General features: G+C 50.4%; 1 protein-coding gene across 5 annotated transcripts in view; it reads left to right on the top strand.

The window, feature by feature from the left end:
- The window catches only part of MED27 (mediator complex subunit 27), a 192,159-nt gene that overhangs the window by 2,014 nt on the left and 174,932 nt on the right, over positions 1 to 15,213 (top strand). For 4 of the 5 annotated variants that reach the window (XM_004757071.3, XM_045082635.1, XM_013058611.2 and 1 more), the window contains exon 2: positions 226 to 370. In XM_004757071.3, the coding sequence (XP_004757128.1) occupies positions 226 to 370 (145 nt within the window). Of the gene's footprint in view, positions 1 to 225; positions 371 to 5,475; positions 5,597 to 15,213 lie in introns of all 5 variants that reach the window. The other variant, XM_013058612.2, reaches the window with a different exon arrangement.

The raw sequence follows: 15,213 nt of genomic DNA, 5'->3' as shown, positions 1-15,213 counted from the left end.
TGCTCTTAACTTTTTTCCTCCTTTAGAACGGCACCAGAGAGCTCGGTTTTAAAATAAGATAAGCTCCCACTTAAGGGTTTTCTTGATTGTCGGAGATCTTAACCTTTTACCATGTTTCTTAAGAGACTTCTGATGGACGTTTTGAAGCACAGCCTTTGTTCTGGTTGGCTACACCCTGGAGTTTCATTGGACTCAGGTTTATTGCTTTACCTGTTTATTTTTCAGTGAGCTGGAACGTCTGAGCAATCTGGTAGGCAAGCCATCTGAGAACCATCCTCTGCATAACAGTGGGCTGTTGAGCCTGGATCCTGTGCAGGACAAAACTCCTCTCTATAGTCAACTCCTGCAAGCGTATAAATGGTCAAACAAGGTAAGGGAGACATGTCAGAAATGGAGCGGTTACAGGAAAAGCCATCTCATAAATGCAGAAGGGGAGGGTGTAAGTTTTTGTTTCTTTTTGTCGTTGTTGTTCTTGATTCAAAATTCAGATTTTGTTCTCCATGCGATTACAGAGCTGGACGTTGTATAATTTCTTTCTGAGCTCTTCTGTAGTCCTTTGAAGTCTTTGGGGATTAGTCATGATGCTCAGGTAATTAATTTGTTTAAAAAGTCCTAAATCAGGTGTGGTTAGGACTCTATACCTGGAGATTGGGTACAGGGAGCAGCTTTTAGGAACCCCTTGAATTCCTGTGTAAAACGTTGTGGTATGTGCATTTTGTTTTTCCTGGGGAGGCCTTCCTAGCTTTTGTCAGATTCAGAGGAGTCCGTAACCCCTAGAAGGTTAAGGACTGGTGGTCCGAATGTTCAGCCACTCACACTGTCTGTGTTGCTCGTGCTGTCTTCCCCGTCCTGCCTGGAAGATGTGAGAGTGCTGTTTGTTCGGTTGCTCTCCGCTCTCTAACTACATCTGGGGGAGACTGTTCTAAGCTGCTCCGTGAAATCTGCTCTTCATGGTTTCCTTCAGCAAGCAGCCCTGTGGCGTAGACCCTGGGACAGCTGTAATAGGAAAACTCAGCTCTAATCTAAAAATAGCCCTTAACAGTTAGGCTCATAAGCCTGGAAACAGCTAGTTTGTTTACTCACAAGCTCCTTTTGTTTGGGTGCTGCGAGTTGTGTATTTTTTTTCCTGCTGATAAAGAGCTAGAATATATATGTTTGGAATGACTTGGGAAACTTCTTTCATTAGGCTGTGCTACTTCTCTGCAGACCATTGTTCTCGCAGTTACTGGTTCTGAATTGCCGTGGCCCTCCCGTCATCCGTTGTCTCTTCCCTCTTTTCTGTGGTCCTCCTGCCCCCCCTGCTCCCCATCCCGCGCCCCCCCCCCACGGTTTTGGATGAGAGATGAGCATTGAGAGTTTTTCTGGTGTGCAGATTTTGATCTTTAAGTTTCTCGGTGATATTTAGTATATTTTGGTTTGAAGTGGGACCCTGGCAGCTAAGTCTGAGAGGCAGGGAGAGGTGATTGAACCTCTGATACAGACACTCAGCTGTAAGGGTTGTCCCTCAAACTCTGGGCTTCCTTTGGCAGAAAACCCAGTTTGGTCTTCAGCATCAGGGTGCCCAGTTGGTACGGGGATCTGTCGCTCTCCTGTTTTCTGTAGGTCTGCTTTTCTGGGTTGGCCTGACGTCTGTAAGTGGTGGGAAAGGGCCCGGCAGTTGGGAATTTCATCGCTCTCATACCACGTGATGTCCTGGTGTCGTGCCAGACCCTGAAAAAGGATTTTAGGCCTGCTTGGTAGGTGGCCCCTATCTAAGTAAACAGTTCATCGAATCCAGCACAGGGATCCTCTGATTGGGTGATGCGGATCACCTGAGGCACAGGAAGTGGGGCTCCTGGGATTTGGAGAGGCAGTTTCCTAAAGGCAGGGATGCAGGGCAGATAAAAATTATGTCTTTGCCACAGAGATTCTTCCAGCCCTACGCAGATAGCACTGCTCTGTCAGGCTGTCCTGCTGGAGCCTCCTTGTTTTCCCAGGGACGCTGTCGGTCGTCCTTAGCCGAGTTTACCCAGGGATTGGGTGGGATCTGATCATTAGGTACATGGTGTGACTTCCTTCTGGTTGGACTCCTGGTAGAAAGTCTTGCTTTTTGGTGTTTGGACACAGAAACTGTGTTGGTGTATCACATGGGTAGTGCTGTTTTTGGAACAGCCTAGAGCTACGGAGACTTTTCAGTGGAGGGAAGACTTAGGCCAACTGAGAAACCATGAGTGACCCGGGACTCCTAGTGGAAGTGACTGGTGTCAGGTTGAATGAAGGTAGTTTACTTGTTCACCGAATTTAATAGTTAGTATATTAAATTCCTATTCCTGACTCTTAACGCTTGCTCTGAGGTGAAAAAGAGGTTGTATTAAGGAAAAGAAATACTGTGTTTTGTGGAACTTCTTGTCCTGGAGATGCTACAGATTAAGTAGTTTGTAAGTCCTGTAAGAGCAGTGTGAAAGCTCTGGGCTTGGGGGGGTGGGTGGTTAAGTCACGTCCCTGGCCTCGGAGCTCCTCGTGCACAGTAGCTGCCTGTTCATCAGCTCCCTAGTGGCCCAGCAGAGGGGGTTTTGGGGGCTTGCTTGTACCACCGATCAGTAGAAACAAAGAGAATGATCAAGGGATGTTTAGTTTAGGCCTTCTTTTATAGCTGAGCAGACTGAGGCCCGGTGAACTGGCCTGCCCATGGCTTCACAGTTAGTCTAGAATTTGCATTTCCTGACTTAGCTCAGTGTTCTCTCCTCTAAACTTGATGCTTTAATCCATTTTGGCTTAAGGTTTTTGACTATAGAAGACATTTTTTTCCCTTCCACATTCATCCTAGAAGCAATTCCTGCGTGATCTTTTATTCATGAATCTGTATGCATTTTGCTAATTTGTAATGGTTTATTGAAAGATGGAGTGACAGGTGTGTGGTACGTGGGCCCCCAAACTATTGCTCTTGTCCAGGGCAGACACCACTAATCACTTTGCGCATTCCTTCCTGCTGAGGTCATGGAGGGGCTCGCAGCTCTGTTCTGGGGCTAGGAGGCCCCTGCCAATCATCCCAAGATGGACTGCAGGGAAAGCGTGTTTTTTATTTCCGTGATGACAGATAATGTCCTGTTTGACTATGACTTATGTATACCCTGCCTTACTCTAGAAAGGATTTAAGGTCGATTGCAAGAATACATAAAAACCTTGAAAGGAAAGAGGGAAACAATGGTGAGGATGCCTTATGTACACTTCTTTAATAAACTCAAGAAGTAGCCCCAAGAAATAAGCCAGTATTCTCATTTCCAGCGGGGAATATGGAAGCAGCAAGCAATTAGATGTGTTTATTTTGCCTCTCTCACAAATGAAAAGAGCTTTTTAATTGCTAAAGCTTTCATCATTCATCATTTTACCCTCAAAGAGTTTAAACCAGTAAGTGCATTAATATGTTAAGTGAAGTTTGGGGTAACTTGCCAATGTCAGCTTTACGCACTGTTGGCTAAGAATTGAAGGAAGTGTGGGAAAGGCTTTGATACCACCCATTATGGGATGAACTTTCTGTTTTATGTGCTATTGGCCATAGAAAAGTCTCGTTCATGCTTAATGACTAATTATTTTCTTTAGGGGATTTTGTAATTTTTGTAAAGTCAGAATATTAATTACATGGTAGTTGGCATAATTGTTAGGTTAACACATTTAAAAATTAATCTAATGTAATGAAATGATGGCAAATTGCTGTGAGCAGCACTTTCTTAATGCTGATTTGGGGGAAGAATTTAGCTTTTGACTATTACGCACCTATAGATAATTGTTCTGTAGAGGGATGACAAGCTCTCTCGACGAGGGCAGAAATAATTGGTATCACTGCTGTCCTTTGCTGTGGGACAGTCCGTGCGGACCTTCTTTGGCTTCTTGTGTTCTGGAACGCCATGGACTAGGCTGAATTTTTTTCTGAAGATCCCCTGCCGAAGGTTCTCAGCGTCCTGTCACAGGCTCTTATCTCTGACTTTGACTTTTATTTCTGACTTTTTCCACTTCTTTGTGGCAGAGGCTGCTAGTGCATTCTCCCGAAGAGCCGGCTGAGACTACAGCCTTGCCCAGTGACCTCTGAAGCAGAGAAGACCCCGAAGTGTCCCTTTCTTGGGGGGCTGGGAATTGGGCCCAGAGGAGGGTGCCCCTGCCGCCTCTGATTTTTTTTTTTTTACAGGCTTCATTTTTCAGTTTTATTAGAGAAAGAGCTGCTTTCTGCCCGAGAACATTCAGTTGGCAAGTGTGAAGGCATTTCCTCCAGTACACCTCCCCAACTGTTCTTCCCAGACTTCAGTTAGGTGGCCTTAAGTTACTGTGACCGTCATCTCGCTCAGACCCGTCCTCGGAGGTGCCCCTTGTGTTCCTGCGTCTTGGAGCTAACAGGGGTGGGGTTGTTTGAAATGGAGCCTTTTCCTTTAGGGACCCCGTCCTCTCTTATGTCCCTGAGGAGTCGTGCTATGTCTGTCTTGTTCCCTGCTGGGAGTCCCCAGCACCTAGCAAGGCGCCTGGTCCACAGTAGGCATTCGGTTAAAATCAATGAATGAATGAAAGAATAAATGGAAGCTTTTGCTGTTGAATTTTTAATTTACAACCCCTTTTGTGGTTTGCTTGCTTGTGTTTTTAGTGAAGTATGATAAGGGCATTTCCATTTTCGGCCATTACTGAGAAACCCAGTTGGCTCTTTGGAGATGAGAGGCAGTTCTGAGATCCTGCAGTGGAGGCCAGGGCTGGATTCCAGAAGGGTAATTTGGAAGGACGGGGTGAGGTTGGTTGGTGAACTGATGATAAGCTTCTTGAGGGCTGAGGTTAGCAGTTTTATCTACGACGCTTATCACCTATGTGCCCTTTCTAAGAGAGCCGGGTTGACAGCCAGCGCTTAGGAGGGGATAGGACTTGATAGAAGCCTTCTGGAGTCGACTGAGTCAGGCTAATTTGAGCTGCAGCACCTGCTGTCAGGTGCTGTGTGGCAGCTGTCGTTTTGGCAGCACAGAGAAAGCTGGGAAGAGAAGCGTCAACCCCACCAGCCTCGCAGGGGTCAGCCCTCTCCGCATTGTCAGTCCCCGGTTTCTGCTCCTCAGTTTTCCTTCCCACCAGACCCACGCCTGCCCTGTTCTCTCTGATACAGATTTGGCGGCTACAGATTCATTAAGCAAATCGTAAGGAGAGACAATCACTTAAATGCCCCCAGACCTTCATCATCACGAGCTAGGACCAGACGTGGTTTGGGATGGTCCTTATTTTTCGCAGGGGCGTCATTCCCAGGGCTGCTGTTTTACCATATCTCACCTTCACAGCCCCTGCTCGTTCACAATGGGCTTCCACAGCGAGCTTGACTCTAGGACTTTCTGCCCTGGTTAGGCCGGAGCCCTACACCCTTTTCCTTCCTCTCCGCCCCCAAACCTCGATACTGTGGGAGCCATTATGAGAAGAGCAAAGAGTAACACTAACAGGAAAAGACAACAGAACAAAACCAGTCTCCTGGATTTCTAGATACTGTTGGAATCAGAGGTAGAGGAGAGGACAGCGAGAGATGTCTGGGCTTCCATCTCCGTCCTGGGCCAGGCTGCCGCAGCTCTGCCGCAGCGCTACACTTACTCTGTGCCTTAAGCAGGTAAGAAAGAAACTCTTTTAAGTTCTCCGTTTCCTCCTCCGTGAAGTGGGGATGACTCCAGTGTTTGTGTCGTAGTGTTGAAGACAACATGAAACAATGCACAGAAAATGCCTTAGGGTACCTCACAGCGTGTTCCTGTCAGTGGTGGTCGTGATGCCCTGGCGTGGTAGTAGTGGATGTGTGTATTTATTTACGGAGCGGCAGTATTACTCAGCAGTTAAGAGCGTGGGCTCTAGAGCTGGACTGCTCCGGTTCAGGTCCTGGCTCTGCTCTCTGACAGCGGTGAGGCTCACCTCTGGGCCTCTGTTTTCTCTTCACTGAAATGGGAATGGCCATTGCCCACCACAGAAAGATATCGTGAGGATAAACTAGGTAATACAAATGAAGCTCTTTCCTGGCACAGAGTTAATGAGCGGTCTCTAGGGCCTGGCCTTAGCTTCACAAACAGAGACAGACAGACCTCCAGGCAGTGCTGGACTGTCTTTTAAGGATTTCTGCTCGATGGTGCAGTTTCCCAGACTTGATTTTGGTATATTCTTCTGAAATTCTGCAAATCAGAGAGTCTTTTTTTTTTTTTTTTTTTTTAAAGATTTTATTTATTTGACACAGAGCAAAAGATCACAAGTAGGCAGAGGGGCAGGCAGAGAGCGAGGGGGAAGCAGGCTCCCTGCTGAGCAGAGAGCCCGATGCGGGGCTTGATCCCAGGACCCTGAGATCGTAACCTGAGCCGAGGGCAGAGGCTTAACCCACTGAGCCACCCAGGCGCCCTCAAATCCGAGATTCTTTTAGGTAGTCAGCACCTTTCGTGCCCTGGGGAAGCCCAAGTGTAGGTGTCAACAGTTCACACATTCATATGAACCGATGGGAGGGGGATCTTTCCTCAGAGAACCGGGAGCTTGGGTGAGGGATGGGTTGGAGGGTCACTGACCGCTTGGTGTGGAGTCCTGGCTTTTGGAAGGGTAGGCTGGCATGTGGGAGTTGAGGGACGGCAAAGGCAGGGAGGGTCCTGGGGAGGAGCGCACGGAGGCCGAGGGGACTGCGGGGGAGGGGTGAGAAGGGCCGTGTATGGCTCAGGGCAGCCCGTTTGTCCAGAGCCGGGAGGAGCCTTCCCATGTGGGCACCCCATAAGGCTGCGTTCCCAGAACTCAGCCTTCCTATGGGTCCGTAGTCTTCTTACCTGGTAGGGAAACTCTTTTGGCCTAGTCAGGGGTTTCTTGTGTTGTTTCTTTAGAAAAATGCTTGCACGCAAACGCCGGTAGGAAAAGAAACATCTGGATTGATTCTCTCCACTTTTGTCAGTTGGGTGCTGGTTACTAGCCAGGCTGGGGTTAGATTCTCGGGTTTGAATCCCCAGCCTCCTCTCAGCTTTATGATTTGGGGCAAGTTACAGAGCCTGTCTCCGTCTTAGCCTTCTCATTAGTCGGAGCGGTTCATGACGACCTCTGTGTCCGGGCTGTGGTGAGGATTGATGGGTTTATGTGTCCCCCCACCCCCCGCCCAGCGCCTAGAACAGTGCCCAGTGTGTAGCGGGCACCCACTGGGTCCGCTAGTCCTGCTCCTTTTCGTATTTTTGGCAAAGTGTTCAAAAGGCAGCATGTAGTTGTGCCAGCACGGGACCGAGGTTTTGAGAGACCAGTATTCAGTTCTGGCTGCCGCTGTCTACTGGCTCGCTGTGGGACCTGTTCTGTGACCTTACGCCAACGGCTTCACTCCTTCTTGGGTTCTAGCTTCCTCACCGGTAGGTGAAGTCATGGGTGGGATGATCTCTTGGGTCCCTTTCAGCTTTAGCTTGGAGAGACCGTGGAGTCACTTGTGCATTTCTGTGGTTTTGGAAATGAAAGCTTAACGTGGGGAGTGGAAAAGAGCAGAGCTTGTCCGGTAACGTTTCTTCAGCACGACTGTTGTGTGTGCATCTCGGGCTATACCAGAGCAGAGCCGCAGCCTGGAGGCCTCGTGGAAAATTACCTTCCAGAGGTTCTCTAAACAGCAGTGGCCCCTTGTAACACACCAAGCGTAAATGTTAATGAAAATCAAGTGGTGCCCCTGTAATTCTAAACGGTTTCTATCCCAAGGCTTTGGCCCAGTTCCACATCTTTATGTTCTGCTTACTAGTTGTGGTTTCCGAAAATTGCCACTTTATTGTTGCCTGGAATCAGATTTGTGATTCTCTCATCTTTTTCTCTGAAGGAACAGGCTATCTCTCTAGAAGCTGCCCTGGGAGGCTGCAGAGGCCACTGGCTGTGTGTCAGGCCTGCCCGCAGGAGGCACTCTGTCTGTGGGGCACTCATCTTGAGTCCCTTCTTGGCTGGCTTACATTAGCCTTTTCTGGGCCGACAAGGTTGGTGTGGTTTGTCCAAGCCTTCTGGGGATTGTAACCAGAGCCTGAAAAGGGCGCTTTCTCTTCTGTCCCAGGAATGTTTAGGAGAAAGCAAATTGTCCCCTATCATTTTCCTTCGCAGTGAGGTGCGCATCGATGGTGGGATTGAAGCGTATCGTTACGAGGACGGAGAGAATCTGACGTCACACCTGCCCATTTCCTGGTCTGCCCTTCTTCATGGCCGTGGGAGCCGGGGCAGAGCTGCTAGATAGCTGTGCTTTGCCCCCGCTGTCTGAGCCTTCTCTGGGCCACCTCATCTTTTCTGCAGCTTCACGTGGCAGCCACACATCGATGCCACCTCGCTGCACTGCCAGCCTAGGTCTCTCTCCCAGTGTCTGCACTCGGAGACGCGGGGGCCTGTGAGGCTGGAGTCCGGAACTAAAATCCTGCTCCTTGCTCTGGGCCCCAGCTGGGCGCCCAGACCCTCACCTGCTGACCAAGGTGTATTGATTCTACCTCTTGAAAACCTCTTACCCTCTCCTCCCCATTTTGACTGCTCTTGCCTGAGCCCAGGCCCCCATGATTGCTTGGGACAATGCTGCAGCCTCCCTGCTGACTTCCTGCCAGTTCCTACCCCTTTGAATCTATTTTCCTCTCTACAGCTCCCCGGGGATCTTGAGAACGCAGACATCTGATTGGTTGCCCCTCAGCGGTTTCTTCCGTCTCTCTCAGGATGAGTGCCAGCTCCCCAGCTGGCATGTGGAAGCATTCGAGTCATCAGGCTCTGGGGCCCGAGTCCAGAAGCAGGCAGCCCTTTGGCCGGATGCCTTAGCCTCAGTTTCCTGATCTGTAAGCGGCACGCTCAGTCCTGCGTCCTAGCAGTCTGTAGCGGTCTGTAGACGGGTCGTTTCGTCGCAGGGACTCCAGTGTTCAGCTTCCTTTCCGGCCACTCCGCCAGTTCCCGGTTACAGAGTGAATCGCAGCCCCCGGTGGGGCCGTGAGCTTTTCATCTCAGAGCTTTCGCGCCTGTTGTTCGTCCTTCTCCTCTCTTCCTTTGGAAAGCTCTCACTCATCCTGGTCTCAGCTGAGTGGGTACCTCCCCTCGGAGGTCTTCTGAGTTGTACCCAGATTAGGTCCCCGTGTTTACACCTCTTAGTGCTTTTCTCCCTCTCCGGCTCTTTCTGCCCCCACAGAATTAAGCCTGGTCCTACACTAGGATTTAAACTTTGAGTCTCCATCTGCTGGACTGTAAGTGGCCGTAATACCGATCTTGGTGCTGATCTGAGTGTCTCGAAAACGTGTATACAGTTTGTAGTTCAGGGTAGAGTACAGAGTGGTGTTTAATAAACAGTAGTTACTGCCAGTAGCTGTTTCTAAAGGTGTCGTAAAACCGTATTTGAATGGGTCAGTTGAAGCCTCAGGCTCTCACTCTCTCTCCCTCTCTCTCTCTGACAAATAAAATCTTTGAAGCCTCAGGCTCTTCCTCCTTTCCTTCTTAGATTATGTATTTTCCTTCTACTTGATTCTGTTCGACTTTTCCAGATTGTTGTTGTAGGGGAGGGATGGGAGCGAGTGCCAGTGGCTACCCCCTGAGTTCCCTGGCCGCCAGGCCCCCTCTGAGGAGTCTCCGACCTGGGGCCAGGAGTCCCAGATGGAGGGGAGCTGCGGGTCTGTCTGGCCTGTGGCCCTCGAGCTGCCGCCGCCTGCATTTCCCTTCATTTGGCGTGATTCTGCTGCCGTTACTGACTTGTTTCGGGAGGCTCCAGCTCATGCAGTCTCCTGGGTTTGTCCCTGGGCTCCGCCTTCTGCTGCTCCTTGCTGACTTGACAAAGTGACTAGAACTCCCGAGTACCCTCCCTTCCACCAGGGACAGTTTACTCCTCTGGTCAGTTCTGGCACGGCGGGAGCTTCTTTCCCCCTCCCTCTGTTGCGCTGGCAAACTTACCATGACCCTGTGACTTGGAGGCTCTTTCTCAAACCTCCAACTTCATCTTGGCTGCCCTGCAGACCTGCTGCTTGCCATCTCCTCTGCCTGGAGCCCCCGGCACCTTCTGGAGCACATTTTCTACCGCTTCCTCCTGCAGCCTGATAAAGAGTTGCTTCAGAGAATTCTCTGGAATAACCAGGCAGAGTTGATCTTGTCTGGTTTTGCCCCGGCCTCTTGGCAGCTGCACTGATCACACGGTGCCACAGCTGCTTGCTGTCCAGGTCTGTCTCCTTGTCTTCGAGGTTGGGGCTGTGGCGTCATCTTTGAATACCTGGCATCTGGCACATCGTAGGCACCTCGTAATGGGCCTTCCCTCCCTCCCCCGCCTCACCCTGCCGTGTTCCTGAACAGACTCTAGGGATTGTATCTCCTTTGACTGAGTGTTTGATCTCAAAGGGACCTCAGTGATCTGGTAGGTCTTTTTTGCCCCTCATTTTGAAGAGGTCTCCAAGGCTGTCCTGCCAGCCCTCTAATTGGGACCCAAGATATTGACAGCTTAGAAAAGGAATGTCAGCCGAATGTCCAGAGCACCAGAGAGGTTCCTTCCGCTATTAAGGGCCATTAAAATACTACCTTTTATCTGTGGTTTTGCGGCTGCTGACACCTTGTGGAGCAGGAGCAGCGGTCAGTCCACACGACAGCTGGAAGGGAACCATGGGCACAGGTGGGATTCAAAGTTAGCAGTAGTCTGTGTGCAGAGTGAGGCCGCGCAGGGCCCAGCCTGGTGTGTGCAGAGTGAGGCCGCGCAGGACCCAGCCTGGTGTGTGCAGAGTGAGGCCGCGCAGGGCCCAGCCTGGTATGTGCAGAGTGAGGCTGCGCAGGGCCCAGCCTGGCTACGGACTTGGCTCTCAGGGATTGCCTTGACTGCCCTGCGGAAAGCAGCCCCAGACCCTGAGATTCTGAGAGGCAGGCACCTTCGTCCGCGTCAAGCTTAGGAGCCGGTGAGTTGGGATCTTAGTAACTAAGCGGCATCTTTGCTGGGCACAGCATGAAGAGAGTGGGACTGCCGTGGTGCCCCTTACTGCCCTTGCTGGCCGGGGATGTCTGTGCAAGTATGGTTGTGTAAAGACAGGTGCCAGTCGCCACTGTTTCCCCCTTTTCAACAGTAATTGCCCTCCACGGGTTCAGGAGATGCAAGTGGCTCTCGTCTTTTCCCCGTTAGTGTGTGTCTTCCTGTTTTAGGGTTGGGAGTTACAGCGTACCCTAGTTATCTTCAGTTAAAATAACAGTGGCTTCTTTGATGATTATTGATCACTTGTTGGTAGTGGTAGTAGTACCACTAAGCATTCTAGGCTCATCTCTGTCCTGATGACTCTGCACAGGGCAGGTTTTGAAGGGGGAGGGGTCTGCAGACTTTAAGAGCATGCGTGCGTTCAGAATGGTTGGACTTGTTATAAAAGGCTCAGTCTTACTAGTTCCCAAGTTGTGCCTTTGGGCAGTGTGCTCTTTGCTAGGAGGTGTCAAAGCCATCCATTCCGTGCCTGCTTACTGAGCACCTCCTCAGTTCTAGGCACTGTTAGGGACACAGCAAATGAAACTGATCACTTTCCGTCTCCTTGGAACTTAGCTTATATCCAAATCTCTAACTTGATCAGAGGAGTTAAATGCCCAAAGCACCTGGTTTTAGGATAATAGTATTAACAGTGGTCTTCCTCCCACCTCCCTTAATTAGTGGCATTTACATGTCTCATTTACCAGTCTTTACCATCAGGAAGGAACAGAACTCACGGTGTGCTGGGTGACTGCATAGGCATCTGTAACTGATCTTGAACAGCATCTGAACATAGAGGAAAGTGTGTCTTGGAGTCCTGATATCTTAAATATCATCCTGTTTTCATAGCGTGGTGCATTTTAATTCTGTCATATGCTGAATGCAAATGCAAATTTTTTGCTAGTAATGCACAGTTTTCTGGCTTATTTGCCCTGGGCATGTTACCTGTTTGTTCTTATCGTGGTCCGTTTTAAGGCTGTGTTTGCTTTAAGGGGTTCTCATCGATTTTAAGAGGACACTAAATATGTATCTTCAGTTGGGGTCCAGAGGAGAAAAACCATTGCTCAGTCAGCTTCAGATACCAACTTTTTTGAGGCTGTTGACCTCAGACCTGATGCAGTCGGTCTGTTGCTGTGTAAGAGAGTTTTCTCTGTGTTGTGATGTGTGTTAGTGACTCTCACTCCCTACATTTGCACCTGGGTCTGTTTAAGTTTCATTTAAATTCCTGAAGCCCTGAGGGACGATTTTGCCCATGGGTGACAATTGGCCTGATGCACTGGCTTCAGCACCTCACCCATGGACAAGCGGGGCCCACCGAGTGCGCTGTGCTCTCTGATTGCCTGACAGCCCAGCTGTTGTCCGTCCAGTTAGTTCTCCGTCTCACCATTCGGAGGCACGCTTCGTAATTCAGTGTGCTTCCTGGAGTTGAGTGCATCGATTCCAAACCCTGCATCATCCATGGTTTCTGTGATGAGAATTAGAATCTTCTGAGTTTCAAGATAGACCAAATTCTGGCCTTCATCCTAATGAGCAGAAGATGATTAAGTGACTGTTGAAGTTTTGTTCAGTGACTTGGTAGAAGGGAATTTTCCTGTTAAAATCACTGCAGTAGTATCTTTATGTCATAGCTCCTCTCCACGTTTCTCCTTCCTCACTGGCAAAATGAGTTTGAAGACACTTTATTGCTGGGGGTGGGGGGGTAGGGGGAGTGGGGTGGGGGCGGTGAATGCACTTAGCCTAGGACCAGCATGGAGGAGGCACTTACTGGGTGTTAGTTGTCCTTTGGTCACGGCCACCGTGCCCTCCACCCCTAAACACAGAACTTGCACCAGCAGAGACATTCCTGCTTGTCTAGGTCAGCCCCCGGGTTTGGTGAGGGTAGCAAAGAGGCTCGATAGCCCTGCATGGCTTTAAAATGTTAAAAGAAACCATAGAGGATTATGGGCGTCAACATTCTCCTATTCCTAGTTTTCCCAGTCTGAAACAGAGTAGTCCGTGTTAATTTTAATTGCCTGGATGAGCTCAAATGTTGAGATTTTAATGCATTTTCACAGTAGCTCTGGTGGCGTTATTATTCTGCTGGCAGTTCATTTGAATTCTTGGCCAAAATGCTGGAGTTGGGGACCTCTGCTTGCAAACGCAGGATGTGGTAATCTCCCAGCAAGATGTCTTGTGGAGAACGTTGCTTTCCCTGTTGAGACTTCCTCCACGCAGCAAAGCGTCCCTTGTCCTTCTCTGTGCCATAGCGTTGGGCATGGCTTGTTTTCGAGGAAGGTTTTCAAAGCTTTTGGTTAGCAGAGGGTGTCTCGGGGGAGTTGCTTTTATTCTGATGAGTCACAAAATGGGGAAGGCCTCTCGGAAGCCTCCAGTTGGCTTTTGTTCCTGACGGAACATTGACAGTCCCTGCGCCTGGTGAGGGCTGGTGGGCAGTCCCCAACCACCGCACCTCCCGTCTCCTCCTCCCACCCTGTGGGTGACAGGCCAGCCTGGCCAGGGGTGACACGGGGAGAGCTGACGCCCCGTGGACAGCTGGGAGTGCCAGGCTCCAGGGTGGGGTAAGGAAATCCGAAGTTGAACCAGGCAACCTCTCTGCCTTCTGGGGATTTCACCGCCCCGCCTCAACCCTTCCCTTATCCCCCTGGCCTTAGCCCCCTCCCAAGACCGGCCCTGCGCTCACACGGTGGTCTCTGGCACTTAGAACGGAGCCATGTACTTGCTTGGTGAGTGTGTGCTGCTGAGTGGGTGAGGGAGTGCCCCCGCCCTGCGCCGGGCCGACTCCTGTGGCTGGGTCGCTGGCAGTAGTCCCCTCACTGGCTTCCCTGTCTCACCACCTCATGTCCTTCTCCACACTGTCAGAATGGTCTTTATTTATTTATTTATTTAAAGATTTTTATTTCTTTGAGAGAGAATGAGTGAGAGAGAGCACGAGAGAGGAGAAGGTCAGAGGGAGAAGCCGACTCCCCACGGAGCTGGGAGCCCGATGCGGGACTCGATCCTGGAAGTCCGGGATTATGACCTGAGCCCAAGGCAGTCGCTCAACCAACAGAGCCACCCAGGCGCCCTCACAGTGACCTTTAAAAATGCACGTTTGATCACATAAGTCTCCTGCTTAAAATGAGTTGATGATTGCTATGCTCAGGATTAAGATATATTCCGTAGTGTAGTTTGTGACGGTCGGAGTCTGAGCCCTGCGCCCTGGCACCTGGCCGGCTCCAAGCGTGGTGCTTACCCTGCCCACCTTCCTCCCTCACTCAGCCTGTGGATGGCCCCGACACCCTCTTTTGTTTGGCTCATACTTTCTGGTTTCATTTGTTCCCATCTTTATAGTCCCATACTTGGGGGAGTCTCTAAGTCCCCCCGGGCCGCTGCTGTGTCCTTCTGCAGCCCGCACCGAAGCCCGCGTCACGGAGTGACTCCCGTGGAGCTGGAAGTTCTGAGTACTCGGCTTGGGGACAGGGACACGTCTGCCTGTTTGCCGTTGTACTTCCAGTGGCCTGCAAGGCCCCGCCGAAGAAAATGAAGCAACAAGACCTTTCCAGTTAAATCGGTTGCTTTATTATCTTTGAAGTCAGTATTGTAATTTTTGAATGTGTTTGAGGGGAGAAGGTAGCGGCCTGGGTAGGATTTTGGTCCCACTTTTGTTTAGGTTTGGGTAGAGATGACCTTTAACTGCTGTGTTCCTGGCACGCAGCTGCTGGGACGGCCTTGTTTGGTTTGTGCCTTCCACGCACAGCTTGGCTTGCTGAAGGATAATGCCTATTAAGTTGGTTTTTTTTCGTTGTAAACTAGTTTGAGGATACAAACAGAAGGCAAATTATTTTGATTATTTTGAGGCAGATATGAGAAGGACAGAGAAAGCATACAGTGAAAGTTCTAGAGGTCCCGTATATTTAACCTAATACTGGGCGCTTCTGAAGCATGGAAGTGTCCCTCCTCTCATCAGACGGGGCGGGGGGCGGGGGGAGAGGCAGCGTAGCGTGGCCTTAAAACCATGAGCTCTGGGGCCAGATTACCTGGGTTCAGTCCTGCTTCTTCCCTTTTTTTGCTTGTGACCTTGGGCAGCCCAGGCTGTGGGAGGGTCAGAAGCGCGCGGGTTGGCCGTCGCAGGAGCGCCGTCGCTCGGAGTCTCTGGTCACCCGCGTCTTGGCCTTGCTTCACCAGAGAGGGAGCTCGCACTCCTGAGAGGTCAGGGACCCGCCCCCTGGCCGCTGGGTGTAGGTGACCAAGAAGATTTGTACTTCATCTGATTCCCAGACCCCTTTATTCTGTAGTCTGCCTTTGCTGTCTCAACAAGGTACAATTTTGGGATAGAAGCATCCAAG

The sequence above is a fragment of the Mustela putorius genome, unplaced genomic scaffold (genome assembly GCF_011764305.1).
Source record: "Mustela putorius furo isolate JIRA1106 unplaced genomic scaffold, ASM1176430v1.1 tig00000596_pilon_pilon_pilon, whole genome shotgun sequence".
Taxonomy (NCBI): Eukaryota; Metazoa; Chordata; class Mammalia; order Carnivora; family Mustelidae; genus Mustela; species Mustela putorius.
Note: the sequence above shows the minus strand (reverse complement) of the source record. Positions and strands in the feature narration are given on the sequence as shown.